Here is a 27,776-nt window from a genome sequence, read left to right as displayed (position 1 = left end):
TAGCCCAAACAACTTCCTCTTTCCCTACTGTATTTATTTTATTTTATTTATTTTGCTCCTTTGCACCCCATTATTTTTATTTCTACTTTTGCACATTCTTCCACTGCAAATCTACCAATCCAGTGTTTTACTTGCTATTTGTATTTACTTTGCCACCATGGCCTTTTTTTTGCCTATACCTCCCTTATCTCACCGCATTTGCTCACATCATATATAGACTTGTTTCTACTGTATTATTGACTGTATGTTTGTTTTACTCCATGTGTAACTCTGTGTTGTTGTATGTGTCGAACTGCTTTGCTTTATCTTGGCCAGGTCGCAGTTGTAAATTACAACTTGTTCTCAACTAGCCTACATGGTTAAATAAAGGTGGGGGAAAAAAATAATAATACATTTGAGAAACGTTCTTGTGTATTCTACGCAACGACGCAGTTTACGTTATTACTTAATGACGCCATCACGCAACGACATCACAATGTCATTCAGCAACAAGTCTATCTGCCTCTAGCAACTTCGCCTGAAAATTTGTTGGCAACACTGTTTCCTGATATGAAATTGAAAGTCTATTTGGAGCCTAACGCATCTACAAAATGGCTGTTGAAACTGTGGCGCACATGTCTCGGCAACATTAGATGTCTGATAAACGTATTGAAAGAAGCCGACTCTGGTAAGTCTAGAGGCTACCTAAAAACTAGTATAAAGTTAGGTCGTCGTCAGACATTCAATAGTAGGTTTGAGCTATGATCACTTATCATCTGAGAATACACGAAAAAATCAATCGTATAAATTCTAAATAAATGACATTTAATTACCACAAAAATTCGATGAAAAAAGATATCATGACAAAACAAATATGTTGCAACCTAGAGGTAGGTAAATGGTTGTTTCTTCCTTGTCTTCTCTCTGGCGTTGGCGAGAATGATAAAGAACTGTAGGCTACGTGTGTGCATTGCAGAGGCCCGTTGGAGGCATGACAACTTTGGCCAATTGCAGTAAAAACAAAAAAAATAAATTCACCGTGTCTGCCTTATTGTTTATAAAACTTCACCGTCCCCCTCTTGTGCAGTGGAACCCAGAACGATATGTGACCACTTGGTTATAGTGACTCTGTTCTGCCGAGGACACCCATAGCCCTGCTTGGGAAATTTTGCTTAAATTGGCTATTGTTTGAGATGCAGGGCCGGTTCTACCTTGGTATGTCAGCGTGGGAAATTGGTAATGTGAATTGGGCCAAGTTGGAAGTAATAATGCATTTAGGTTATAGTTTATTGAGATGCGTGAAGGCACCACACGAAAAGCTTGATTGTTATGGCGGTTTTAAAACGAATTTCCTGCAATTCTACGTAATGACTTATGTTCACTACTTGGTCAATTTATTTAATTATTTAAATCTATGCAAATGTATTATATGAATAGATTGTTAACTTATCTGTTTTATTTTATTCTGCAATAAGGAATATTGTAAACATGTGTTCAAGTTAATCAAACCAAAGTTTATTTAGCGCAGTACTTTTAGATCCACGAATGGCGATCCAATCATTTAAAATAATATTCATCAATATCGATTGCCTATGCCTAATAGTCCTACTCATTATTATTATTATTATTACAAATAGAAGATGATCACTTCTCACAATGTTGCTGGTTTAGTCAAGTTAGATCAAAGCTGAATCAATGTCTTGCAAGATCACATAGCGATTCATTTGTATTTTACGTAACATAACCGACTATAATAATATAGTAGGTCTATAACGTCGCGGATACAACTCAAACACCTAATTTCTATTAAGATTTTAGGATGGTTAGCTGAAGATTAATAATACTGTCATGCGCCAAAACTCAACAGAGCCACTAGCCAGGATATATGCTTTGATTGAAACAAAATACAAAGACTTATACTTTGTGAACACAATCTGCTCTAATTATCTCTCGAAACTGCAATTCAAGAAGATCGAAATGGATAGGCTATTCCATTGTAACTGAGATCAATCAAATAATTGTTATTCAGATGCAATTTCACCAGTAAAACATGAAGAATTATCATTCATGATTGACAGTGATGATGGCCTATTTTGAAATGAGTTATGCCTGACTTGGTGTTTGAGGGTATTACAAATATAAAAGCATGTTGTAACATTCTCTTGCGGGCATAGGCAGAAGTGCAATTGTAGGATGTATTTTATGCATATTCTGTAACAGCACTCTCAAATCCTGTTCCTGGAGAGCTACCTTTCTGTTCATTCCAACTCAAAACTAGCACACCTGATTTAAATAATTTGTTTATTAGATGAATCAGGTTAGTTACATTTGGGGTTGGAGCAGTGGCGGTTCTAGCTTGTATGGCTCCCTGGGCGACACCCCCCCCCCCCCCCCCCCCCCTTTAGCGCCCCCCCCACCCAGCCAACAAACAAATACTGTAATTTTTATTCAGACATTTGTAACAAAACAAATAAATTATCATAACATTTAAAACTGTTTAAATATAAAAATATTTTTAAAAATAACACTCATAAATATCAAAAATAAATAACAAAGACAAATAGGATTTGTGCAATTTAGTTTTATTTGTGTTTTGTCTATCACACAAATACACAAATAGAACACACTTATAAAGAAGAGAACCTGATTATTACACTATTGCACTTCAAACAAGAAAAACACAAACTAAATTGCACAACTAATTGCATTAGTACTGTACAAAGTTAGAGATGCGCTATTTGATAGATTCCCCGCACCCCCTACCTCGGGCTTCCAGAGGGGAGACCTGAGGTCAACCTACCCCCGCCCCCCCTTCCCCATCTCGTACTTCTGATTGGGAGACCTTCCCAGGCAGCAGCCTGCCTCGCTACCAAACTAGAATCAGGGCACCCACTCCGACAAGGTTAATTGACCCACAGTCCCAAACCGGGACATGATATCATTGACGTAACGTGCAAGTGAGCGATAGAAAACCGATCACGCAAATGTCACCATTCCGAATATTTATTATTGTTATAAAAACATTTGTTGGTGCGGGTGACCCGTGCTGCCCCCATCAAGATACCGCTCTGGGCGGCTGTACATGTCACCTTTTCCAAAAATCCGCCACTGGGTTGGAGTGAAACCCTACAGGAGGGTAGCTCTCCAGGAACAGGGTTGGAGAGCCCTGCAATGATACACTATTCAATAGGCTACATCTGTCCTGACAGACTTTGATTGAGGAAATTATAACGTAATATACATATTTGTTGCGCTCCCTCATCTAAAAAGAAATACACAACTGCTTATCATGCATACCGACCTGATGGCCTCCATTGGAAATGTTTTGAACAATATCAGGCCTAGGCTACATTCTCTGTCCTAGTACTGTTATGCCTATAACGTTATGTGAACTGATCTGAACAGGTTGGTCATCTATGATATGTAGCTATAACCGAGGTATAGACCTCCATCTGCATATCACTAACAAACCGCTATTATACATTATAACCTAGCCTACTTTACATAATATAACATCTTCCTTGTTGCAAAAAAACTTTCTGAATGGATCAATCATGCCCATTTTAGCCCTTCTGTTTACATTCTCAGATGCGTTTAGAAAATAACCGATTGAAAGACAATAAATAGCCTACTTTTAATGAATACAAATAAGTGTGAGTCATGGCTTTGTGTTTCCCCACTGTCTATAACTACCTTAACAAACAGTGACTATTATTATTGTTAACTACCTTAACAAACAGTGACTGTTATTATTGTTAACTACCTTAACAGTGACTATTATTATTATTATTATTGACTGTTACCAAGGAGAAGTGACGTCACAACTACATGTTAATGTGATTGAATTAAATCACCTGACTGTTTCGATATGTCTGTTAGTAAATGTTGTATTTCTCAAAGATATAATGAAAGAGAACAATTGACATACAAAGAATTAGTTGTCATTGTGTTAACCACAACCAACATGTTGGATCTCTGTTTAGGGCTCAGTGCTCTAAAAAGAGTCTCTCTGTGGAGAAAGAGGAGGGCCCTGCCTCTAAAATGAGTCTCTCTGGGGAACATGACACCAAAGCTAAGAGGTGAGATGACAATATATTCATTATTAATTGTTTATTTCCAAAACACTAAATCCCCCCAAAAAATTCCATCAGAAATGATTGCGTATATATACCTTCAATATTACTGTTCGCAGGTTTTTAATTAATAGATTTGAAATATGTATATACAGTATATCACAAAAGTGAGTACACCCCTCACATTTTTGTAAATATTTGAGTATATCTTTTCATGTGACAACACTGAAGAAATGACACTTTGCTACAATGTAAAGTAGTGAGTGTACAGCTTGTATAACAGTGTAAATTTGCTGTCCCCTCAAAACAACTCAACGCACAGCCATTAATGTCTAAACCGCTGGCAACAAAAGTGTGTACACCCCTAAGTGAAAATGTCCAAATTGGGGCCAAAGCGTCAATATTTTGTGTGGCCACCATCATTTTCTAGCACTGCCTTAACCCTCTTGGGCATGGAGTTCACCAGAGCTTCACAGGTTGCCACTGGAGTCCTCTTCCACTCCTCCATGACGACATCACGGAGCTGGTGGATGTTAGAGACCTTGCACTCCTGCACCTTCCGTTTGAGGATGCCCCACAGATGCTCAATAGGGTTTAGGTCTGGAGACATGCTTGGCCAGTCCATCACCTTTACCATCAGCTTCTTTAGCAAGGCAGTGGTCGTCTTGGAGGTGTGTTTTGGGTCGTTATCATGTTGGAATACTACCCTGCGGCCCAGTTTCCGATGGGAGGGGATCATGCTCTGCTTCAGTATGTCACAGTACATTTTGGCATTCATGGTTCCCTCAATGAACTGTAGCTCCCCAGTACCGGCAGGACTCATGCAGCCCCAGAACATCACCACCACCATGCGTGACTGTAGGCAAGACACACTTGTCTTTGTACTCCTCACCTGGTTGGCGCCACACACACTTGACACCATCTGAAACAAATAAATGTATCTTGGTCTCATCAATGGTCTCATTATCTTAGTCTGCTTCTCTTCAGCAAACTGTTTGCGGGCTTTATTGTGCATCATCTTTAGAAGAGTCTTCCTTCTGGGACGACAGCCATGCAGACCAATTTCATGCAGTGAACGGCGTGGTCTGAGCACTGACAGGCTGACCCCCCACCCCTTCAACCTCTGCAGCAATGCTGTCAGCACTCATACATCTATTTCCCAAAGACAACCTCTGGATATGAAGTTGAGCACGTGCACTCAACTTCTTTGGTCAACCATGGCGAGGCCTGTTCTGAGTGGAACCTGTCCAGTTAAATCGCTGTATGGTCTTGGCCACCGTGCTGCAGCTCAGTTTCAGGGTCTTGGCAATCTTCTTATAGCCCAGGTTATCTTTATGTAGAGCAACAAATATTTTTTTCAGATCCTCAGAGCGTTATTTGCCATGAGGTGCCATGTTGAACTTCCAGTGACCAGTCAGTATGAGGGAGTGGGAGAGCGATGACACCAAATTTAACACACCTGCTCCCCATTCACACCTGAGACCTTGTAACACTAACGAGTCACATGACACCGGGGAGGGAAAATGGGTAATTGGGCCCAATTTGGACATTTTAACTTAGGGGTGTACTCACTTTTGTTGCCAGCGGTTTAGACATCAATGGCTGTATTTTGAGGGGACAGCAAAATTAGTATTTAGTCAGCCACCAATTGTGAAAGTTCTCCCACTTAAAAAGATGAGAGGCCTGTAATTTTCATCATAGGTACACTTCAACTATGACAGACAAAATGAGAAGAAAAAAAATCCAGAAAATCACATTGTAGTATTTTTCATGAATTTATTTGCAAATTATGGTGGAAAATAAGTATTTGGTCAATAACAAAAGTTTATCTCAATACTTTGTTATATACCCTTTGTTGGCAATGACAGAGGTGAAGACTTACAGAACGTTTGACAAGGTTTTCACACACTGTTGCTGGTATTTTGGCCCATTACTCCATGCAGATCTCCTCTAGAGCAGTGATGTTTTAGGGCTGTTGCTGGGCAACACGGACTTTCAACTCCCTCCAAAGATTTTCTATGGGGTTGAGATCTGGAGACTGGCTAGGCCACTCCAGGACCTTGAAATGCTTCTTACGAAGCCACTCCTTCGTTGCCCGGGCGGTGTGTTTGGGATCATTGTCATGTTGAAAGACCCAGCCACGTTTCATCTTCAATGCCCTTGCTGGTGGAAGGAGGTTTTCACTCAAAATCTCACGATACATGGCCCCATTCATTCTTTCCTTTACACGGATCAGTCGTCCTGGTCCCTTTGCAGAAAAACAGCCCCAAAGCATGATGTTTCCACCCCCATGCTTCACAGTAGGTATGGTGTTCTTTGGATGCAACTCAGCTGAGTTGAGTTTTTACCAAAAAGTTATATTTTGGTTTCATCTGACCATATGACATTCTCCCAATCTTCTTCTGGATCATCCAAATGCTCTCTAGCAAACTTCAGACGGGCCTGGACATGTACTGGCTTAAGCAGGGGGACACGTCTGGCACTGCAGGATTTGAGTCCCTGGCGACGTAGTGTGTTACTGATGGTAGGCTTTGTTACTTTGGTCCCAGCTCTCTGCAGGTCATTCACTAGGTCCCCCCGTGTGGTTCTGGGATTTTTGCTCACCATTCTTGTGATCATTTTGACCCCACAGGGTGACATCTTGTGTGGAGCCCCAGATCGAGGGAGATTATCAGTGGTCTTGTACGTCTTCCATTTCCTAATAATTGCTCACACAGTTGATTTCTTCAAACCAAGCTGCTTACCTATTGCAGATGCAGTCTTCCCAGCCTGTTGCAGGTCTACAATTTTGTTTCTGGTGTCCTTTGACAGCTCTTTGGTCTTGGCCATAGTGGAGTTTGGAGTGTGACTGTTTGAGGTTGTGGACAGGTGTCTTTTTATACTGATAACAAGTTCAAACAGGTGTCATTAGTACAGGTAACGAGTGGAGGACAGAGGATCCTCTTAAAGAAGTTGTTACAGGTCTGTGAGAGCCAGAAATCTTGCTTGTTTGTAGGTGACCAAATACTTATTTTCCACCATAATTTGCAAATAAATTCATAAAAAATCTTACAATGTGATTTTCTGGATTTTTTTTCTCATTTTGTCTGTCATGGTTGAAGTGTACCTATGATGATAATTACAGGCCTCTCTCATCTTTTTAAGTGGGAGAACTTGCACAATTGACTAAATACTTTTTTTGCCCCACTGTATATATATATTGGAAAATATTCAGACCCCTTTACTTTTTTCAAATTTTGTTACACGTTACAGCCTTATTCTAAAATGGATTAAATAGTTTTTGTTCCTCATAAATCCACACACAATACCCCATAATGACAAAGAAAAACAGGTTTTTAGACATTTTTGCAAATGTAAATGATATATAAAAAAAAAAAATCATTTACATAAGTATTCAGACCCTTTACTCAGTACTTTGTTTGGCAGCGATAACAGTCACGAGTCTACTTGGGTATGATGCTTAAAGCTTGGCACACCTGTATTTGGGGAGTTTCACCAATATTTCTCTGCAGATCCTTTCAAGCTATGTCAGGTTGGAGGGGGATGGTCGCTGCACAGCTATTTTCAGCTCTCTACAGAGATATTCGATCTGGTTCAGGTCCGGGCTCTGGCTGGGCCTCTCAAGGACATTCAGAGACTTGTCCCGAAGCCACTCCTGCGTTGTCTTGGCTGTGTGCTTAGGGTTGTTGTCCTGTTGGAAGTTGAATCTTTGCCCCAGTCTGAGGTCCTGAGTGCTCTGGAGGAGGTTTTCATCAAGGATCTCTCTGTACTTTACTCAGTTCATCTTTCCCTATATCCTGACTAGTCTCCCAGTCCCTGCCGCTGAAAAACATGCTGCCACCACCATGCTTCCCACCACTGTGTTCTTGGTGACCTTGAGTGCTGCAGACATTTTTTGGTACCCTTCCCCAGATCTGTGCCTCGGCACAATCCTGTCTCTTAGCTGTCTCAAGACCTCATGGCTTGGATTTTGCTCTGAAATGCACTGTCAACCGTGGGACCTTTATATAGACAGGTGTGTGCCTTTCCAAATCATGTCCAATTTATTGAATGTACCACAGGTGGACTCCAATCAAGCTCTAGAAACATCTCAAGGATGACCAATGGAAACAGGATGTAACTGAGCTCAATTTCAAGTCTCATGGCAAGGGGTGAATACTTATGTAATTAAGGTATTTCTGTTTTCTATTGTTAATACATGTGCAAACATTTCTAAAAACAACTGTTTTTGCTTAGTCATTATGGGTTACAGCTTCTACCCCAAGCCATAAGACTCCTGAACAGCTAATCAAATGGCTACCCAGACTATTTGCATTGCCCCCCCCCCCCCCCCCCCCCCCCCCTTCAACGTTGCTACTCCCTGTTATTATCTATGCATAGCCACTTTAATAACTCTACCTACATGCACTTAATTACCTCAATACCTCGACACTGGTACCCCCTGTATATTGCCTCGCTATTGTTATTTACTGCTGCTCTTTAATTATTTGTTATTCTTATCGCTTACTTTTTTGTAGGTATTTTCTTAAAACTGCATTGTTGATTAAGGGCTTGTAAGTAATCATTTCACTGTAAGGTCTACTACACCTGTTGTATTCAGAGCATGTGACAAGTAAAATTTGATTTGATTTTGTGTAGATTGATGAGGAAAAATATTTTATTGAATCAATTTTAGTATAAGGCTGTAACGTAACAAAATGCGAAAAAAGTCAAGGAGTCTGAAGATTTCCCGAATGTATTGTATGTGGTTGTCTCACTTAGATATCTTCAGATAAATGCACTTTATTTTCATTTGACCCAGTTTCTTACGGACGGAAAATGCTAAAATCCATTTAATCCATTTTAGAATAAGGCTGTAACGTAACAAAATGTGGAAACCGTCAAGGCGTCATTGATCAACCCCATGCCATGATTAGACAGTGGAACAAAAACAAATTTCCTTCATAATTTCTTTAAACAGTAAAAGCTTCTCATTTTCCCCATCTGAGTTCAGAGTAAATGAGAGACTGTAGTAATGTTTGTTTCGGTTGTGTTGAAGCCCAATCAAGCAGGAGAGAACAGACAGCTGTGTGTCCATGAACAGTGACAGGTCTATGGGACTACCTATAGACTTCAGAAAGGGATGTTTATCTACTGAAAAAAGGTAACAAGAGCTCATGGGTCATGGTCAGTGAGTTAAACAGCACTGTCTCTAGTAATTTCTCCTCTCCCATTTTCCCATACATTTTTGTTGCTTTCCTTATCCACAGGCTTGTCCTTTTTATACATTTTCATAGTCCTAACACCATATTTTTCCCACTATAAATCACGTGTAGCTTATAATGCCTTCTTAATGCCTTCTTAATGCCTTCATAATGCCTTCATAATGCCTTCTTAAAGCCTTCATAAAGCCTTCATAATGCCTTCTTCATAAGCACTACATGAATATGTTACACAGCATCTATATCCGTATGTCATTCTTTATAATGGGTTCATAAATGTGGCATAACTGTGACATAACCACCAATGTCAAATGTGACATAACCACAATGAATATACAATGAAAACAGGTCCATACTGGACTAACAACAGCATGACTGCTTGGTTATAAAAGGGGGAGTGGTCAGAAAGGGAGAGTCAGAGATTCAAACTATCGTTGTAACATCTGGAAACTACGCTCATGGAAAAAATAATACTTAGCACCCTAACCACCGCTCATCCGGATAAGAAATGCAACGTATATATTTACGCGTCGCTGTCCTTGATCGTCGTCTCTCTGTTGAACCACTTTCTCAAAAAGGGTTTGACTGTCCAATCCCACTTCGGTGTGAGATTCAGCTTGTCTTCGAGTGGAGTGTTCGTTAGAATAGATACTTCAGATGTACCAACGGTTGTCTGAGAGGGATTGTCCTTCCCACCTTGTGTCTATAGTCAAATGTTCTAGGCTACTTTACATGCCAGCTGTAGACTGGTAATGCTACGGTCTAGTGAGTTTCTTCTTGTGTAGAGATTGAGAGTTTGAGTTTCTCACCATTTCAAACGTGTGGACTAACGTCTCACGTTTCCTGGTCTGTAGAGGTTCAACCATTTGTAACGTTGAGCTTGCACTTCACGTCAGCTGGTCCGATGTAAATTTTGTTACGAAGGCTTTTATACTCGGGTAAAAAGGGGGCGTTCCATCACGCCGACACATTGTCTGTGCTACCTTGGGCATGGTTACTGACTGGGCAAAAGTTTATATTAAAACAATTATCTCATTAGAAGGCTAAAATCACATTGCTATCTTCACAAAAGTACTCTTATACTTAATCATATATTTGATACAACATTTAGATGTAAACTTGACAGGTAGACTGGGTACCCTTTCAGAGTTAGTTATTTCGTTTTAATGACGTCACAAAATAATAAACAATATGTCATGATTATTCTTGAGCTCTTGAAGAGTAATACCTGGTGTGATAGTCTCGAGGCGGTAGGTAGCCTAGTGGTTACAGTGTTGGTTGCTGGATCAAATCCCAGAGCTGACAAGGTAAAAACCTGTTGTTCTGCCCCTGAGCAAGGCAGTTAACCCACTGTTCCCCGGGTGCCGAAGACGTGGATGTCGATTAGGCAGCCCCCGGCACCTCTCTGATTCAGAGGGTTTGGGTTAAATGTGTTCAGTTGAATGCATTCAGTTGTGCAACTGACTAGGTATCCCCTTTCCCAGGTTGGGAAATCATCTTGGCTCTGACATAGACGCATCCACACACACACAAACAGACACAAATGCAAGCTTTGCAGGTCCATCAACCCATTTAGATACCTCTCACACCCTACTGTAACCTATGGATCATCAGAGGACTGTCATAAATCAGCAGAACATTAATAACATGCTTATTGACACTATGTAGTGTCCTGTAATACTTCCTTTGTAGTGAGACACCTTTAATCATTCATAACATATTCATAAATGCTTTATCATATGATGCTGTACTTACTATGAAGTCGGACACATTTGGTCATTCATAACACGTACATAAAGGCTTAATGATGTAAACACCAATGTAATAACCCTTAGGGAAATTCACTAACAACTGAAATAAATAAACATTAAAGATATGTTTAAACTATACGTTTCCTTTTTTTAAAACTTTTTTTTAACAATACACATACATTAAGTTTTAAGTCCATCAATGTGCTGAACATTACACAGGGCTTTGAATAGTGTAGCTTGTTCCTGAGCTGGCGGACATACTGCAATGTTTCTTGCCTCCCTTCCTGCTGGAGGTACTGCATGTTAGTTCCAACCTTAAAGTGATCGTGGGAATAGAGCTCACTATCCTGATTTATAAAGCCTTTATTAAGCGATGCTAATGCCACCTTTTATGAAACACGTGTTTATATCATATTTGACATAGTGGGTTATGTCACATTTGACATTGGTGGGTATGTCACACAGTTATGCCATGAACACTTTATAGAGCTTGACATACGGTTATAGATGATTTGTGACACTTATGTAGTGTTTATAAAGGCTTTATGAAGGCCTTATAACCTGCACGGCATGTAAAGTGGATCCAAAATATTAAACAAACATAACATTCCCTCCCTGAGTGTGTGTGTGCTGGATGAGATGTAATCTCATGTTTTGACCACAGAAACCAACGGAAGAACGAGATGAAGATGTTCAAGAGGATTCTTAGTCCAGAACTCCCACAAGGCTTTGAGAGTCATAAACAGGATAAGGACGTGGTGGACGCTGAAGATGAGAAGCAGGAGAGCAGTGCCAGAGACACACTGTATAAAGGTAAGAGCTGTCTGCCTCATGTTGAATGCTGTTTTATAACAAACATTTAAAAGTTTTAGCTGTGTAACTCCATATTGTAGCATCATAACCACAACACCTAGTGACATCATCAAGAAGCCCCCGACCTCTAGGGGCCCCCAAAACATATCAAATGATACATAGAACATAAAATATGATAGCAAAATGTGTAGAATTGCAGGAAACTAGAAATAAAGATACAACATTCTTTTCTCAGCCGAGTTGGGGTATGGATATACTAGATCAAGATGATGTTACAATTGATTTTAACATTATCCATTAGCCTTTACATATGTTTATATTGGTGATTTTTGACGGACGTGCTACCTGTCCCAGACCTGCTGTTTTCAACTCTCTAGAGACAGCAGGAGTGGTAGAGATACTCTTAATGATCGGCTATGAAAAGCCAAGTGATATTTATTCCTTAGGTGTTGACCTGTTGCACCCTCTACAACCATTGTGATTATTATTATTTGACCCTGCTGGTCATCTATGAACATTTCAACATCTTGGTTCTGTTATAATCTCCACCCGGCACAGCCAGAAGAGGACTGGCCACCCCTCAGGGCCTGTTTCCTCTCTAAGTTTCTTCCTAGGTTTTTTCCTTTCTAGGGAGTTTTTCCTAGCCACCGTGCTTCTACACCTGCATTGCTTGCTGTTTGGGGTTTTAGGCTGGGTTTCTGTATAGCACTTTGAGATATCAGCTGATGTACGAAGGGCTATATAAATACATTTGAATTGATTTTGTTATTTCAGGGGGAATTGGCCATGTATAGACCAATAAACTAAATTAGTGTAATAATTTAACAAATATTTGTTAGTGTCTCTTTCACTAGGGTAGACCTGGTTTATGAGAGCATTGGGACATAGCCACAGACCTGGTTCGTATGGGTCTTTGGGCTGAGATATGCAGGTGTAGATCTAGTTTATATTAGTATTGGGAACAAATGGGTTAACACAACACCTAGTGACCTCGTCAAGTAACAGCATGGATGTGTTGTGTTGATTAATTTAGACAGAGGGAAGAGACAAAGGAGAGAGGGAGAGAGAGGAGAGACAACATTAATAATACCATCAATAATTATATAATCAGTTAAACCAGGGAGTACTGCATTATGAAAACATTGACACATTTATACAGGAGGTTAACCTGTCTAGGACTGCTAGCGGAACCCCCCGAACAGCCAGTGAAAGTGCAGGGCGCCAAATTCAAAACAACAAAAATCTCATAATTAGAATTCCTCAAGCATACAAGTATTTTACACCATTTTAAAGATAGAATACTCGTTAATCCAGCCACAGTGTCTGATTTCAAAAAGGATTTACAGCGAAAGCACCACGAACGATTGTTAGGTCACCACCAAGCCACAGAAAAACACAGCCATTTTTCCAGCCAAAGAGGGGAGTCACAAAAAGCAGAAATAGAGAGAAAATGAATCACTAACCTTTGATGATCTTCATCAGATGACACTCATAGGACATGTATGTTTTGTTTGATAAAGTTCATATTTATATAAAAAAATCTGAGTTTACATTGGCGCGTTACGTTCAGTAGTTCTAAAACATGCAGTGATTGTGCAGAGAGCCACATCAATTTACAGAAATACTCATAATAAACATTGATAAAGATAGACTATTATACTTTAGATAAACCTCTCCTTAATGCAACCGCTGTGTCAGATTTTAAAAAAACTTTACGGAGAAAGCAAACCATGCAATAATCTGAGTACAGCCTTTAGACAACAAAGCAGCCAAAAAGATAGGGTAGTGGGTAGTCAACAATACTCAGAAATAGCATTTTTAATATTCACTTACCTTTGATTATCTTCATCAGAATGCACTCCCAGGAATCCCAGTTCCACCATAAATGTTTGATTTGTTTGATAATGTCCATCAGTTATGTCCAAATATCTTCTTTTGTTAGGGCGTTTGGTAAACAAATCCAAAAGCGCGTTCAGGTCGCGCCGAAAGTCGGACGAAAAGTTCAAAAAGTTCCGTTACAGTCCGTAGAAACATGCCAAACCAAGGATGGAATCAATCTTTAGGATGTTTATAACATACAACTTCATTAATGTTCCAACAATTCCTTTGTCTGTACAAATGAAGAGGAACGTAGGTACCTTTCACGTGAGCGCGCCAGACCTAGGCTGTGGCACTCTGCCAGACCACTCACTCAGAGCCCTTATGAGCGCCTCCTTCAGAGTAGAATCCTCAAAACAGGTTCTAAATACTGTTGACATCTAGTGGAAGCCTTGGGAAGTGAAACCTAACTAATATCACCCTGTATCTTCAATGGGGTCTGAGTTGAAAAACTACAAACCTCAGAATTCCCACTTCCTGGTTGGATTTTTTCTCAGGTTTTTGCCTGCCATATGAGTTCTGTTATACTCACAGACATCATTCAAATAGTTTTAGAAACTTCAGAGTGTTTTCTATCCACATTTTTGTATGCATATTCTAGCTTTTACGGCTGATTAGTAGGCAGCTTAATTTGGGCACGTTTTTCATCCAAGCTACCCAATACTGCCCCCTACCCCAAAGAAGTTAAGAGAATGAATTATTATGATTTTACAACTTCATAACAAAGTCCTACAATAATGTAGGCATTAAAACAGACCTAATATTAATATCCTTTGTGTTGTGTTATTTCTTCATTCAGATGAGATTGCTGTGATTTCCCAACGTGAACTCAAGTCTAATCTAAAGAAGAAGTTTCAATGTGTATTTGAGGGAATTGCTAAACAAGGAAACCCAACACTTCTCAATAAGATCTACACAGAGCCCTACATGACCGAGGGTGGAAAAGGAGAGGTCAATAATGAACATGAGCTGAGACAGATTGAGACAACAACCAGGAAACAAGCAAGACCAGAGACTGCAATCAAATGTAACGACATCTTCAAACCCTTAACTGGACAAGACAAACTTATCAGAACTGTGCTGACAAAGGGAGTCGCTGGCATTGGAAAAACAGTCTCTGTGCAGAAGTTCATTCTGGACTGGGCTGAAGGAAAAGCAAATCAGGATGTCCAATTTGTATTTTCATTCCCTTTTCGGGAGCTGAATTTGATGAAAGAGGAAAACCACACTTTGATTGAACTTCTCAATCACTTCTCAATGGAAACCAAAGAATCAAGAATCTCCAACTACGACAAGTACAAAGTCCTGTTCATCTTTGATGGTCTGGATGAGTGCCGACTGCCCTTAGACTTCAAAAAGAACAAGATCTGTTGTGACGTCACAAAGTCAACCTCAGTGGATGTTCTGCTGACAAATCTCATCAAGGGAAATCTGCTTCCCTCTGCTCTCCTCTGGATAACTACCCGACCTGCAGCTGCCAATAAGATCCCTTCAGGGTGTGTTGACCAGGTGACAGAGGTACGAGGGTTCAATGACCAACAGAAGGAAGAATACTTCAGAAAGCGATTCAGTGATGATGAGGACCTGGCCAGCAGAATCATCTCACACATAAAGACATCAAGGAGCCTCCACATCATGTGCCACATTCCAGTCTTCTGTTGGATTTCTGCAACAGTCCTTGAACACATGCTGAAACATAAGAGAGAAGAGATGCCCAAGACTCTGACTGAGATGTACACACACCTTCTGGAGTTCCATACCAAACAGAAGAATGAAAAGTATCTTGGGAAAGAAGAGACAGGTCCACACTGTAATAAAGAGAGCATTCTGTCACTGGGAAAACTGGCTTTTCAACAGCTTGTCAAGGGCAATCTGATTTTCTATCAAGAAGACCTGAAAAGGGCTGGCATTGAGGCCAATGAAGCCTCCGTGTACTCAGGATTGTGCACACAGCTCTTTAAAGAGGAATGTGGGCTGTACCAGGACAAGGTGTACTGCTTCGTGCATCTGAGCATTCAGGAGTTTCTGGCTGCTGTATATGTGTTCTTCTCATTCATCAACAACAATGATAATCTAATGGCCAAACCGCAATCAACATCCAGGTACTTTTCTGCTCTGTTCGGAGACAAGCCTGAAGTTACTTCCTACAAGAGTGCTGTGGATAAAGCATTACAAAGTGAGACGGGAAACCTGGACCTTTTCCTCCGCTTCCTTCTGGGCCTCTCAATGGAGTCTAATCAGAAGCACTTACGAGGTCTACTGACAACGACAAGAAGCAGCTCACAGGGCCATGAAAAAACAGTCAAGTACATCAAGGAGAAGATCAGGGAGAATCCCTCTCCAGAGAGGTGCATCAATCTGTTCCACTGTCTGAATGAACTGAATGACCATTCTCTAGTGGAGGAGATCCAAAGCTACCTGAGATCAGGAAGTGTCTCCAGTGAACAACTGTCACCTGCACAGTGGTCAGCTCTGGTCTTTGTGTTGCTGACTTCAGAAAAAGAGCTGGATGTGTTTGACCTGAAGAAATACTCCAGATCAGAGGAAGGTCTGCTGAGGCTGCTGCCAGTGGTCAAAGCCTCCAGAGTTGCTCTGTGAGTACAAACATGACATTTAAGTACTAATCATCAGGAAGAAATATTCCGTTTAGAGAACTGATATTGAAAAACTACATTGAAAAACATATATATATATTATATATATTCAGTTTAGAGAAAAATATGTTATAATATGTGTGTAATATTATATTAAAAAACATATTGAATCAATGCATTAATGTTCACATTAGTATAACAATATGACCATACAATTGTAGGAGACGGAAGATAAATCTATATGTTGTTTGAGAGAATAAACCAAATTCGTCTGCCATTGTCCTTCTACACTACTGGTATTAAATTAACAGTGTGTTTAGTGAAATCATGATCTCTTTGTCAGGCTGTCAGGCTGTGGAGTCAAAAAGAAAGGCTGTGCTTCTCTGGTATCAGCTCTTATGTCAAACCCCTCACACCTGGATCTGAGTAACAATGACCTGAAGGATTCAGGAGTGAAGCTGCTCTCTGCTGGACTGGGGAATCCTCACTGTAAACTGGAGACTCTGAGGTCAGTAATTCCTGTATTTTGTCAACAAGTGATAACAGTTTGATTGTTAATCAATTCCCCGTTACATATATCACCAGTAGTACATTTACCCGTTAATTCTTATGTCTAATCTACAATGTTTGTTACTGTAATTTATTTTACTATATTCAATATTATTATTTCAGTCTTCCCCTTCTCATTGTCGGAGTGGATACATTGTTTTCATAGTGCACAACCTATGCTAAACTTGTGAGCCAAAGTTCTGGTTTATTTCATTCCATTTATGAGTTTTGTCAATGTAGTAATTGTCTTTTGTTTGGAGCACTCCTGTCAATGTAGGCCTATAGGTAGGCCGTCTCAATCATTGATTGAAAGAACAGATGACTTTCGGTCGACAAATGTTTTTTTTTAAATGTCGGAAACAACCTTAGTGTGGACTGTATACTCAATACAATCTAAATCTGATACCTCAGTTTTTTTGACTGATACTGCTTTTTAAACTGGTCTGGATAGTCTACTCAAATAGTTGTACTTCATATTTCTGTCTACAAGCAATACTTTGATCATTTGTAATGTCTAGTAATGATACATCCATTTAAATCAAATGTTATTGGTCATATACACGTTTTTAGCAGATGTTATTGCAGGTGTAAGTAAGTAATATCTAACAGTTTCACAACATATACCTAAAATACAGGTAGTTCTAAATATGGAATGGATTATGAATATATACATATATGTCAGAGCAGCATTGGACTGAGACACAGTGGCATAGTATAGAATACAGTTTACACATATGAGATGAGTAATGCAAGATACGGAGACATTATTAAAGTGGCTAGTGTTTCCTAATCTATGTCTATAGGCTGCCACTCCCTGATGTGCTAGTGATGGCTGTTTAGCAGTCTGATGGCCTTGAGATAGAGGCTGTTTTTCAGTCTCTCGGTCCCAGCTTTGATGCACCTGTACTGACCTCTCCTGCTGGATGATAGCGGGGTGAACAGGCAGTGGCTTGGGTGGTTGATGTCCTTGATGATCTTTTTGGCCTTCCTATGGCATTGGGTGCTGTAGGTGTCCAGAAGGGCGGGAAGATCGCCCCCGGTAATGCGTTGGCCAGACCGTACCACCATCTAGAGAGCTTTGCGATAGTAATTTAGTTCAATTACTTAAGCTTTTTTAGGTAAAGAGGCAACAGACTGGGATAGGGATTGATTGAATATATCTGTAAACACACCAGCCAGCTGGTCTGTGCATGCTCTGAGGACGTGGCTAGAAATGCCATCTAGGCCGGCATCCTTGCGAGGATTAACACTCTTAAAACCTGTTGAGTGGGCCTCCCGGGTGGCGCAGTGGTTAAGGGCGCTGTACTGCAGCGCCAGCTGTACCATCAGAGTCCCTGGGTTCGCGCCCAGGCTCTGTCGTAACCGGCCGCGACCGGGAGGTCCGTGGGGCGACGCACAATTGGCCTAGGGAGGGCTTGGTCGGTAGGGGTGTCCTTGTCTCATCGCGCACCAGCGACTCCTGTGGCGGGCTGGGCGCAGTGTATGCTAACCAAGGTGGCCAGGTGCACGGTGTTTCCTCCGGCGCGTTGGTGCGGCTGGCTTCCAGGTTGGATGTGCGCTGTGATAAGAAGCAGTGCGGCTTGGTTGGGTTGTGTATCGGAGGACGCAGGACTTTCAACCTTCGTCTCTCCCGAGCCCGTACGGGAGTTGTAGCGATGAGACAAGATAGTAGCTACTACAACAATTGGATACCACGAAATTGGGGAGAAAAGGGGGTAAAATTCAAAAAAGAAAAACCTGTTGAGTGTAGGGGGCAGTATTTTGATTTGGATGAAAAACATACCCAAACGTACCTGTTTCTCAGGCCCAGAAGCTAGAAAATGCATCAAATTGTCAGATTAGGATAGAAAACACTCTAAAGTCTCCAAAACTGTCAAAATATTGTCTGTGAGTATAACAGAACTGATATTGCAGGTGAAAACCTGAGGAAAATCCAACCAGGAAGTGCCTAAGAGAAATTAATCTCCCTGTTCCATTACATGCCTTCCCTCCATTTAAAGGGATATCAACCAGATTCCTATCCCTATGGCTTCCACATGGTGTGAACAGTCTTTAGACATACAGTGGGGCAAAAATGTATTTAGTCAGCCACCAATTGTGCAAGTTCTCCCACGTAAAATGCTGAGAGAGGCCTGTAATTTTCATCATAGGTACACTTCAACTATGACAGACAAAATGAGAAAAAAAATCCAGAAAATCACATTGTAGGATTTTTTTATGAATTTATTTGCAAATTATGGTGGAAAATAAGTAGTTTCAGGCTTTTAATTCTGAAAAATGTGCGAGAACGATCACATCACGTCTGTGGATGGCTGGGTGCCAGCAGGGTTTTGTATGCGCAACAGCTTGGAGCAGACATTTTCTCTCTCTCTCCTATTGAAAAAGCTATGGTCCGGTTGAAATATTACCGATTTATTTATTGTAAAAACAACCTGAGGACTGATTTATAAAAAACTTTTGACATGTTTCTACGAACTTTACGGATACTATTTGGAATTTTCGTCTGCCCCGTCATGACCGCTCGAGCCTGTGGATTACTGAACATAACGCGCCAACCAAATGGAGGTATTTTGGATATAAAAATAATCTTTATGGAACAAAAGGAACATTTATTTGTGTAACTGGGAGTCTCGGAGTGCAAACTTCCGAAGATCATCAAAGGTAAGCGATTCATTTTATTGCTATTCTGACTTTCATGACCAATCTACTTTGCTGCTAGCTGTTTGTAATGTTTTGTCTGCTGAGAGAGATGTCCTTACATAAACACTTGGATTGCTTTTGCTGTAAAGCTCTTTTGAAATTTGACACGCAATGTGGATTAACAACAAGCTAAGCTGTGTTTTGCTATATTGCACTTGTGATTTCATGAAAATTAAATATTTTTAGTAGTTTAATTTGTATTGGTGCTCTGCAATTCAGCGGATGTTGACGAAAATGATCCCGCTAACGGGATGGGTGCGCCAAGAAGTTAAATGTTTTACTCATGTCGGCCATGGAGATGGAGAGCCCACAGTCTTTGGTAGCGGGCCGCGTCGGTAGCACTGTATTATCCTCAAAGCTCTTCAACCGATCGCTGCCCGCACCCGCCCGCCCTCCCGACTAGCATCACTACTCTGGACGGGTCTGACTTAGAATATGTGGACAACTATAAATACCTACAGTTGAAGTCGGAAGTTTACATACACATAGGTTGGAGTCATTAAAAGTAGTTGTTCAACCACTATAGTTTTGGCAAGTCGGTTAGGACATCTATTTTGTGCATGACAAAAGTAATTTTTCCAACAATTGTTTACAGACAGATTATTTCATTTATAATTCACTGTGTCACAATTCCAGTGGGTCAGAAGTTTACATACACTAAGTTGACTGTTCCTTTAAACAGTTTGGAAAATTCCAGAAAATTATGTCATGGCTTTAGAAGCTTCTGACAGGCTAATTGACATCATTTGAGTCAATTGGAGGTGTACCTGTGGATGGATTTCAAGCGAAACCTTCAAACTCAGTGCCTCTTTGCTTGACATCATGGGAAAAACAAAAGAAAGACCTCAGAAAAAAATTGTAGACCTCCACAAGTCTGGTTAATCCTTGGGGAAGGTACCACGTTCATCTGTACAAACAATAGTATGCAAGTATAAACACCATGTGTCACGTTCTGACCTTAGTTCTGTTATTTTATCTTTGTTTTAGTATGGTCAGGACGTGAGTTGGGTGGGCAGTTTGTTTGTTTTTCTATGTTTGTTTTTGAGTTCGGCCTAGTATGGTTCTCAATCAGAGGCAGCTGTCAATTGTTTTCCCTGATTGAGAATCATACTTAGGTAGCCTGGGTTTCAGTTTTGGGTTGTAGGTGTTTGTCTTCCGTGTCAGTGTTTGTCGCCACACGGGACTGTTTTGTTCATTTCACGTTTATTGTTTTGTATTTCGTAGTGTTCAGTTTATGTTTTAAAATAAACATTATGGACACTTACCACGCTGCGTTTTGGTCCTCCGATCCTTCGCGCTTCTCCTCCTCAGAAGAGGACGACGAGGTTCGTTACACCATGGGACTCATCTGTACAAACAATAGTACGCAAGTATAAACACCACAGGACCACGCAGCCGTCATACAGCTCAGGAAGGAAACGCGTTCTGTCTCCTAGAGATGAACTTACTTTGGTGTGAAAAGTGCAAATCAATCCCAGAACAACAGCAAAGGACCTTGTGAAGATGCTGGAGGAAACAGATACAAAAGTATCGAAATCCACAGTAAAAACAAGTCCTATATCGACATAACCTGAAAGGCCGCTCAGCAAGGAAGAAGCTACTGCTCCAAAACCGCCATAAAAAAGCCAGACTACGGTTTGCAACTGCACATGAGGATGAATATCGCACTTTTTGTAGAAATGTCCTCTGGTCTGATGAAACAAAAATATAACTATTTGGCCATAATGACCATCGTTATGTTTGGAGGAGAAAGGGGTAGGCTTGCAAGCTGAGGAATACCATCCCAACCGTGAAGCACGGGGTGGCAGCATCATGTTGTGGGGGTGCTTTGCTGCAGGAGGGACTGGTGCACTTCACAAAATAGATGGCAACATGAGGGAGGAAAATTATGTGGATATATTGAAGCAGCATCTCAAGACATCAGTCAGGAAGTTAAGGCTTGTTCGCAAATGGGTCTTCCAAATGGACAATGATCCTCAAGCATACTTCCAAAGTTGTGGCAAAATGGCTTAAGGACAACAAAGTCAAGGTATTGGAGTGGCCATCACAAAGCCCTGACCTCAATCTTATAGAAAATGTGTGGGCAGAACTGAAAAAGCGTGTGTGACCAAGGAGGACTACAAACCTGACTCAGTTACACCAGCTCTGTCAGGAAGAATGGGCCAAAATTCACCCAACTTATTGTGGGATGCTTGTGGAAGGCTATCCGAAGGCTACCTGACATTTCACATTCTTAATTCTTCGCACACCAGTATTTCTACTTGCACCTCGTCATCTGCACATATATCACTCCAGTGTAAATTGCTAAATTGTAATTACTTCACCACTATTGGCCTATTTATTGCCTTACCGCCTTACTTAATTTGCACACACTGTATACAGATGTTTCTATTGTGTTATTGACTGTACGTTTGTTTATCCCATGTGTAACTCTGTGTCGTTGTTGTTGTCACACTGCTTTGCTTTATCTTGGCCAGGTCGCAGTTGTTAATGAGAACTTGTTCTCAACTGGCCTACCTGGTTAAATAAAGGTAGGATAAAAATATATTTAAAAAAAGCGACTGAGCGAGGTGTTCAGCCTGTCCGGAAGCAAGACGTCAGTGTCCGCGACGTGGCTGGTTTTCCTTTAGTAATCCGTGATTGTCTGTAGACCCTGCCACTGTAACTCTGAGTTGTTGAACTGAGACTCAACTTTGTCCCTATACCAATGTTTATCCTGCTTGATTGCTTTGCGTAGGGAACAACTACGTTGTTTGTGTTCTTCCAGATTCCCAGTCTTCTTGCCCTGGTCAGTTTTGCGCGAATGCTCCCGTCTATCCACGGTTTCTAGTTGGGGTAGGTTTTAATAGTCACAGTGGGTACAACATCTCCTATGCACTTCCTGTTAAACTCATTCACCGTATCGGTATGTGTGTCAATATTCTGAAGCTACTCTGAACATATCCCAGTCCGCGTGATCAAAACAATCTTGAAGCATGGATTCCGATTTGTCAGACCAGCGTTGAATAGTCCTTAACACAGGTGCTTTCTGTTTGAGTTTCTGCCTATAGGAGGGGATGGAATCATGGGTCCGATTTGCCGAATGGAGGGCGGGGGAGGGCCTTATATGCATTCTGGAAGGTAGTATAGCAATAGTCGAGGGTTTTAGCAGAGCGAGTACAGCAATAAGTATGTTGATAGAATTTCACAAGCCTTTTCCTCAAATTTGCTTTGTTAAAATCCCCAGCTACAATAAATGCATCCTCAGGATATGTGGTTTCCAGTTTGCATAAAATCCAGTGAAGCTCTTTGAGAGCCGTCGTGGTATCCTCTTGGGGGGGATATAGACCGCTGTGGCTATTATTGACAAAAAGTATCTCAGGAGATAGTACAGTCAGCATTTAATTGTGAGATATTCTAGGTCGGGTGAACAGAAGGACTTGAGTTCCTGTATGTTATCACAGTTACACCATAAGTTGTTAATAATAAAACATATACCTCCACCCTTCTGCTTCCCAGAGAGATGTTTGTTTCTGTCTGTGCAATGTACTGAGAATCCAACTGGCTTTACAGAGTCAGATATATATATATATATATATATATATATATATATATATATATATATATATATATATATATATATATATATATATATATATATATATATATATATATATATATATATATATATATATATATATATATATATATATATATATATATATATATATATATATATATAGTGTGACATATATATATATAATATATAATATATAATAATATATAATATAGAGGAGAGATGTTTCCGTGAAGCAGAGCTCATCAATTTATTATCCAGAGATTGAACATTATCTAGTAAAATACTCGGGAGCGGTGGGTGGTGTGCACGTTTCCTGAGTCGGACCAGAACACTGCCTCGAGTACCTCGCCTTCGCTGCCGTTGTTTTGGGTCAGGCTCTGGAATAAACTCGATTGCTCTCGGGAAAGTAAACAAAGGATCCGCTCCAGGGAGGTCGTAATGCTGGAAGTTCTCGTGAGTTACCGCCGCTCTAATATCTGGGAGTAAATTATGACACAAAACAGCTCCTGAGCTAAAAACGTCAACAATAGTACACAAACAAAATACATCGACGCCATCTTTATGAATAGATATGGATGGTTTCAGGACACTGATAAACTGTATCTGAACATGTTGACAAATATACTGCCTCTCTATTTTCACAGTTAAAGAATAGCAGTATGGTTATAACATTTATTTTAATCTTTGCAGGCTGTCAGGCTGTGGAGTCACAGAGGAAGGCTGTGCTTCTCTGTTCTCAGCTCTGAAGTCAAACCCCTCACACCTGAGAGAGATGGATCTGAGTAACAATGACCTGAAGGATTCAGGAGTGAAGCTCCTCTCTGCTGGACTGGGGAATCCCCACTGTAAACTGGAGACTCTGAGGTCTGTATTCCTGTATTTGGTCAACAAATGGTAACTGTTCACCAGATCCACATGTGTTTACCAGGCACACATAGTCCACACCATTAGTGCTTGGACAGTGAAGTTTACACACACACACACACACACACACACACACACACACACACACACACACATACACGATAACATACGGTGGATATGTAGATATGTGGTAGTGGTGGAGTAGGGGCCTGAGGGCACACAGTGTGATGTGAATATATTGTAATGTTTTTAAAATTGTATAAACTGCCTTAATTTTGCTGGACCCCAGGAAGAGGAGCTGCTGCTTTGGCAGCTAATGGGAATCCATAATAAATACAGTTTTACATTTGGTCCTATGTTGCAGCATTTTGAATTTCAGATTGAATGCTTCATATTAGGCCACAGTACAGAATGCCAACTTTTATTTAAAGGTATTCATACATATCTGTTTAACCATTTAGAAGTGAAAGCACTTTTCTATATCTAGTTCTCCCATTTGATAAAGTCGTAATTATTTGGACAAATTCACTTATAGTGTATTAAAGTAGCCAAAAGTGTAGTATTTGGTCCCATATTCCTTGCCCTCGTGATTACATCAAGCTTACTCTACACACTTGTTGAATGCATTTGATGTTTGTTTTGGTTGTGTTTTCCAATAGAAAATGAATGGTGAATAATGTCATTTTGGAGTCACTTCACTTGTATTGTAAATAAGAAATGAATATTTGTAATATACATTTTGTCTCTACAAGCAATACTTTGATCATTTCAATTTTTTTATCGTATACAGTACACCCATTTATGAATAGATATGGACGTTTTCAGGACGCTGATATACAGTATTTGAATATGTTGAAAAAATATACTGCCACTCTATTTTCACAGCCAAAGAATAGCAGTTTTATTTTAAAACGATTTTACTCTTTGCAGGCTGTCAGGCTGTCAAGTCACAGAGGAAGGCTGTGCTTCTCTGGTCTCAGCTCTGACGTCAAACCCCTCGCACCTGAGAGAGCTGGACTTGAGCTACAATCACCCAGGAGACTCAGGAGTCAGACTGCTCTCTGCTAGACTGGAGGATCCACACTGCAGACTGGAGAAACTCAAGTATGTAGAAGGTTTATGTCAATGTTCATATCAGACATGTTTGAGTTATCAGGCTAGTTAAGACAAAAATTCTTACTACCACTTGGACGAAGTTACATGCTTGGTGGGTGTGTGTTTGTGTGTGTGTGCGTGCGTTCACATGTATCTCTCAATAAAATATGTATCACTCAATACAATGTTCTTCTGCTTACCGCTACAGTGTGGAACATGGTGGAGAGTACACAATGAAACCTGGGCTTAGAAAATGTGAGTGTTGACTGCTGTGAAGAATATGACTAAGAATAGGTCTTAATTCAAGTTAAGTCAAAGACCACCATCATTACTTACTTGGTCATATTAAATATAATCTGTAGTTCTACAGAAGCAGAAATCAGGAACACAAAAGTTTAGAAAGTGTTGCGTTGACAATGTGTGTGTCTGTGTATGTGTGTGGCCTGTTCGTGTTACTTTAGAAATGTGTGTGTTCATGCTGATGATTTCTAATAATGTCTCTGGTTTCATCCATCAGATGCCTGTGATCTCACACTGGACCCAAACACAGTAAACAGACACCTCTCTCTGTCTGAGGAGAACAGAAAGGTGACATGGAGGATAGAGGAGCAGCCGTATCCTGATCACCCAGAGAGATTTGACTGGAAACAGGTGCTGTGTAGAGAGGGTCTGACTGGGCGCTGTTACTGGGAGGCAGAGTGGAGTGGGAGAGGGGCTTACATAGGAGTGACTTATAAAGGAATCAGCAGAAAAGGAAGTGGTAATGACAGTGGGATTGGATGGAATGACAAGTCCTGGAGTCTGTTTTACTCTGTCAAAAGTTTTGTTGCCTGGCACAATGATAATCCCACTACCATAGACGTCCCATCCTCCAGCTCCCACAGAGTAGGAGTGTATCTGGACTGGCCAGCCGGCACTCTGTCCTTCTACAGAGTCTCCTCTGACTCACTGACCCACCTGTACACATTCTACACCACATTCACTGAGCCCCTCTATCCAGGGTTTCATGTTTGGTTTGATGCCGCCTCAGTGTCCCTGTGTCAGGTGGTCCCTGTGTCAAACACAACATGATGTTTCACTCTAATCCTGGTCATGTTCAGGTAGACGCACTGGAGCAACAATGTAGAATAGCTCTCTAGTGTGTAAACATATGATTGTAAATATTCATGAATACACACCATTGAAGTCATTCACTAATATAATGAATCACCACACTGTGTTGTAAAAACTTTTCATTTAGAAATCACTGATCTTGTTATTGGGCTTCTTGGTGTTTGTAAATGTTGTTGTCGGTAGAATGTTTGTCTAATTCTTTACACAATAATCTTGCTTCTGCATAAACTCAATTCCACTGAATGAAATGTACATGTGACAGATTTGACGAATTAAGGTTAGCAGATGAAAGAACAGCAGTTCTAAATGTTTTGTGTTTAATAAGACAATATGACATTTAAATAAGTAACACACACACCAGTTTGAGCCAGTTTTTTCCTGTAAATAATAACCATGTTAAACTATATGAACACAGATTTTTTTTTACATGTTCAGTGTTGGAGTGATCGTTTACATTGGACCACATGACCACAATAATGTCACCTGTAGTTGTTTTAAGACGTGTATCATACACTGAACATTTAAATAATATTATTTAAAATGGTCAATACCTTTATGAAGGTATTAAAATATATATCATCACCTTGTAAAGTGTCACAACGCAATTTCTGTGAAAAAAATCATGAGTATTTAATGTCTGTCTCTCTGTCTCTAATCCCAGTTGTCAGTAAAGAAAACTGTCCAGACGGGATACATTTTGAGATGACAGAGCAGGATATCTTATAAACTCTAAACTGGAGAGGACAGTACAGTATTGTATTTCAGAACAGTAATGTAACAGACAGAGCAGAGAGACAATACTGAAGTAAGGGACAACTTGTGTTATTATTAGATAGGTATCGTGTGTCAATCTGGGTAGTACTGCATGTCTTTATATAGACTATAAACACTGGTAAGTACACGTTTGATCAAGAAAGTGTGTGTCACCAAAGTGGTGTATGTGACTCTTTATAGCGCTTTAATTCTGGAAGTTGGAACATGCCCCTAAAATGAGTGTCTTTGAGGAGAGAGAGAGGAGGGGGGAGCTGCCAACCCCCAGACCCAGAGAGCAGTACCCAGCTTTCTCTCAATGACTGCTCCAAGGACAATCCTCTGAATGTTATCAGTGGACCAATGCCCTTTGACCCAAAGTAAGGTTACTGCTATACATGATACATTAGAAAAGGGGAATTCCTCAAAGATTTGTATAGACTGTTAGAATGTAACAGACTGCAGCCTGTTTGGGAGGTTGGGGGTTCAACGTTATATCAATCATTTATTTATAAAGCCTTTTTACAACAGCAGTTCGATATGGGAAGAAATAGAGGGAAATGTCTGACATGATAAATGATCCAGGATGCTTTCTACTACTACTGATCATCATTACTGTATGAAATACTATGGGGTTAAATAATACTACTGATGATCATTACTGTATGACATACTATGGGGTTAAAACTTGTTCAGGATTGGTGGGTCCCCTACGGGACGGTTGAGCTAACGTAGGCAAATGCGATTAGCATGAGGTTGTAAGGAACAAGAACATTTCCCAGGACATACACATATCTGATATTGGCAGGAAGCTTAAATTCTTGTTAATCTAACTGCACTGTCCAATTTACAGTAGC

General features: G+C 40.4%; 2 protein-coding genes across 4 annotated transcripts in view; one reads left to right on the top strand and one right to left on the bottom strand.

Moving 5' to 3' along the window:
• LOC139421601 (NLR family CARD domain-containing protein 3-like) overlaps positions 1-27,776 on the bottom strand; it is a 126,082-nt gene that overhangs the window by 73,437 nt on the left and 24,869 nt on the right. The window contains exon 10 of the mRNA XM_071172656.1: positions 18,875-18,888. Within this exon, the coding sequence (XP_071028757.1) occupies positions 18,875-18,888 (14 nt within the window). The remainder of the gene's footprint in view (positions 1-18,874; positions 18,889-27,776) is intronic.
• On the top strand, positions 467-26,985 carry LOC139421605 (NLR family CARD domain-containing protein 3-like). Of its 3 annotated transcripts, none has more exons than XM_071172661.1 (10): positions 467-667; positions 3,963-4,058; positions 9,091-9,195; positions 11,669-11,817; positions 14,495-16,289; positions 16,633-16,797; positions 23,788-23,961; positions 24,892-25,065; positions 25,265-25,311; positions 25,574-26,985. In XM_071172661.1, the coding sequence occupies exons 1-10, from the start codon at positions 633-635 to the stop codon at positions 26,125-26,127; spliced, it is 3,294 nt and encodes a 1,097-aa protein (XP_071028762.1). In that variant the 5' UTR covers positions 467-632; the 3' UTR covers positions 26,128-26,985. The 3 variants fall into 3 exon arrangements, with proteins under 3 accessions (XP_071028762.1, XP_071028764.1, XP_071028763.1); XM_071172663.1 differs by lacking the exon at positions 9,091-9,195 and adding an exon at positions 8,114-8,224 and having other exon boundaries at positions 479-667; XM_071172662.1 differs by lacking the exon at positions 9,091-9,195 and having other exon boundaries at positions 510-667.

This window comes from Oncorhynchus clarkii, chromosome 12 (assembly GCF_045791955.1).
Source record: "Oncorhynchus clarkii lewisi isolate Uvic-CL-2024 chromosome 12, UVic_Ocla_1.0, whole genome shotgun sequence".
Classification (NCBI taxonomy): domain Eukaryota; kingdom Metazoa; phylum Chordata; class Actinopteri; order Salmoniformes; family Salmonidae; genus Oncorhynchus; species Oncorhynchus clarkii.
The sequence above is the reverse complement of the archived record's forward strand: the minus strand, read 5'-3'. Positions and strand labels throughout refer to the sequence as shown.

Coding starts and splice junctions, on each gene's coding strand:
- LOC139421605 (XM_071172661.1), top strand. CDS start 633: ATGTCTGATAAACGTATTGAAAGAAGCCGACTCTG. Junction 11,818..14,494: donor CAGAGACACACTGTATAAAG/GTAAGAGCTGTC, acceptor TTCTTCATTCAG/ATGAGATTGCTGTGATTTCC. Junction 16,798..23,787: donor TGTAAACTGGAGACTCTGAG/GTCAGTAATTCC, acceptor TAATCTTTGCAG/GCTGTCAGGCTGTGGAGTCA.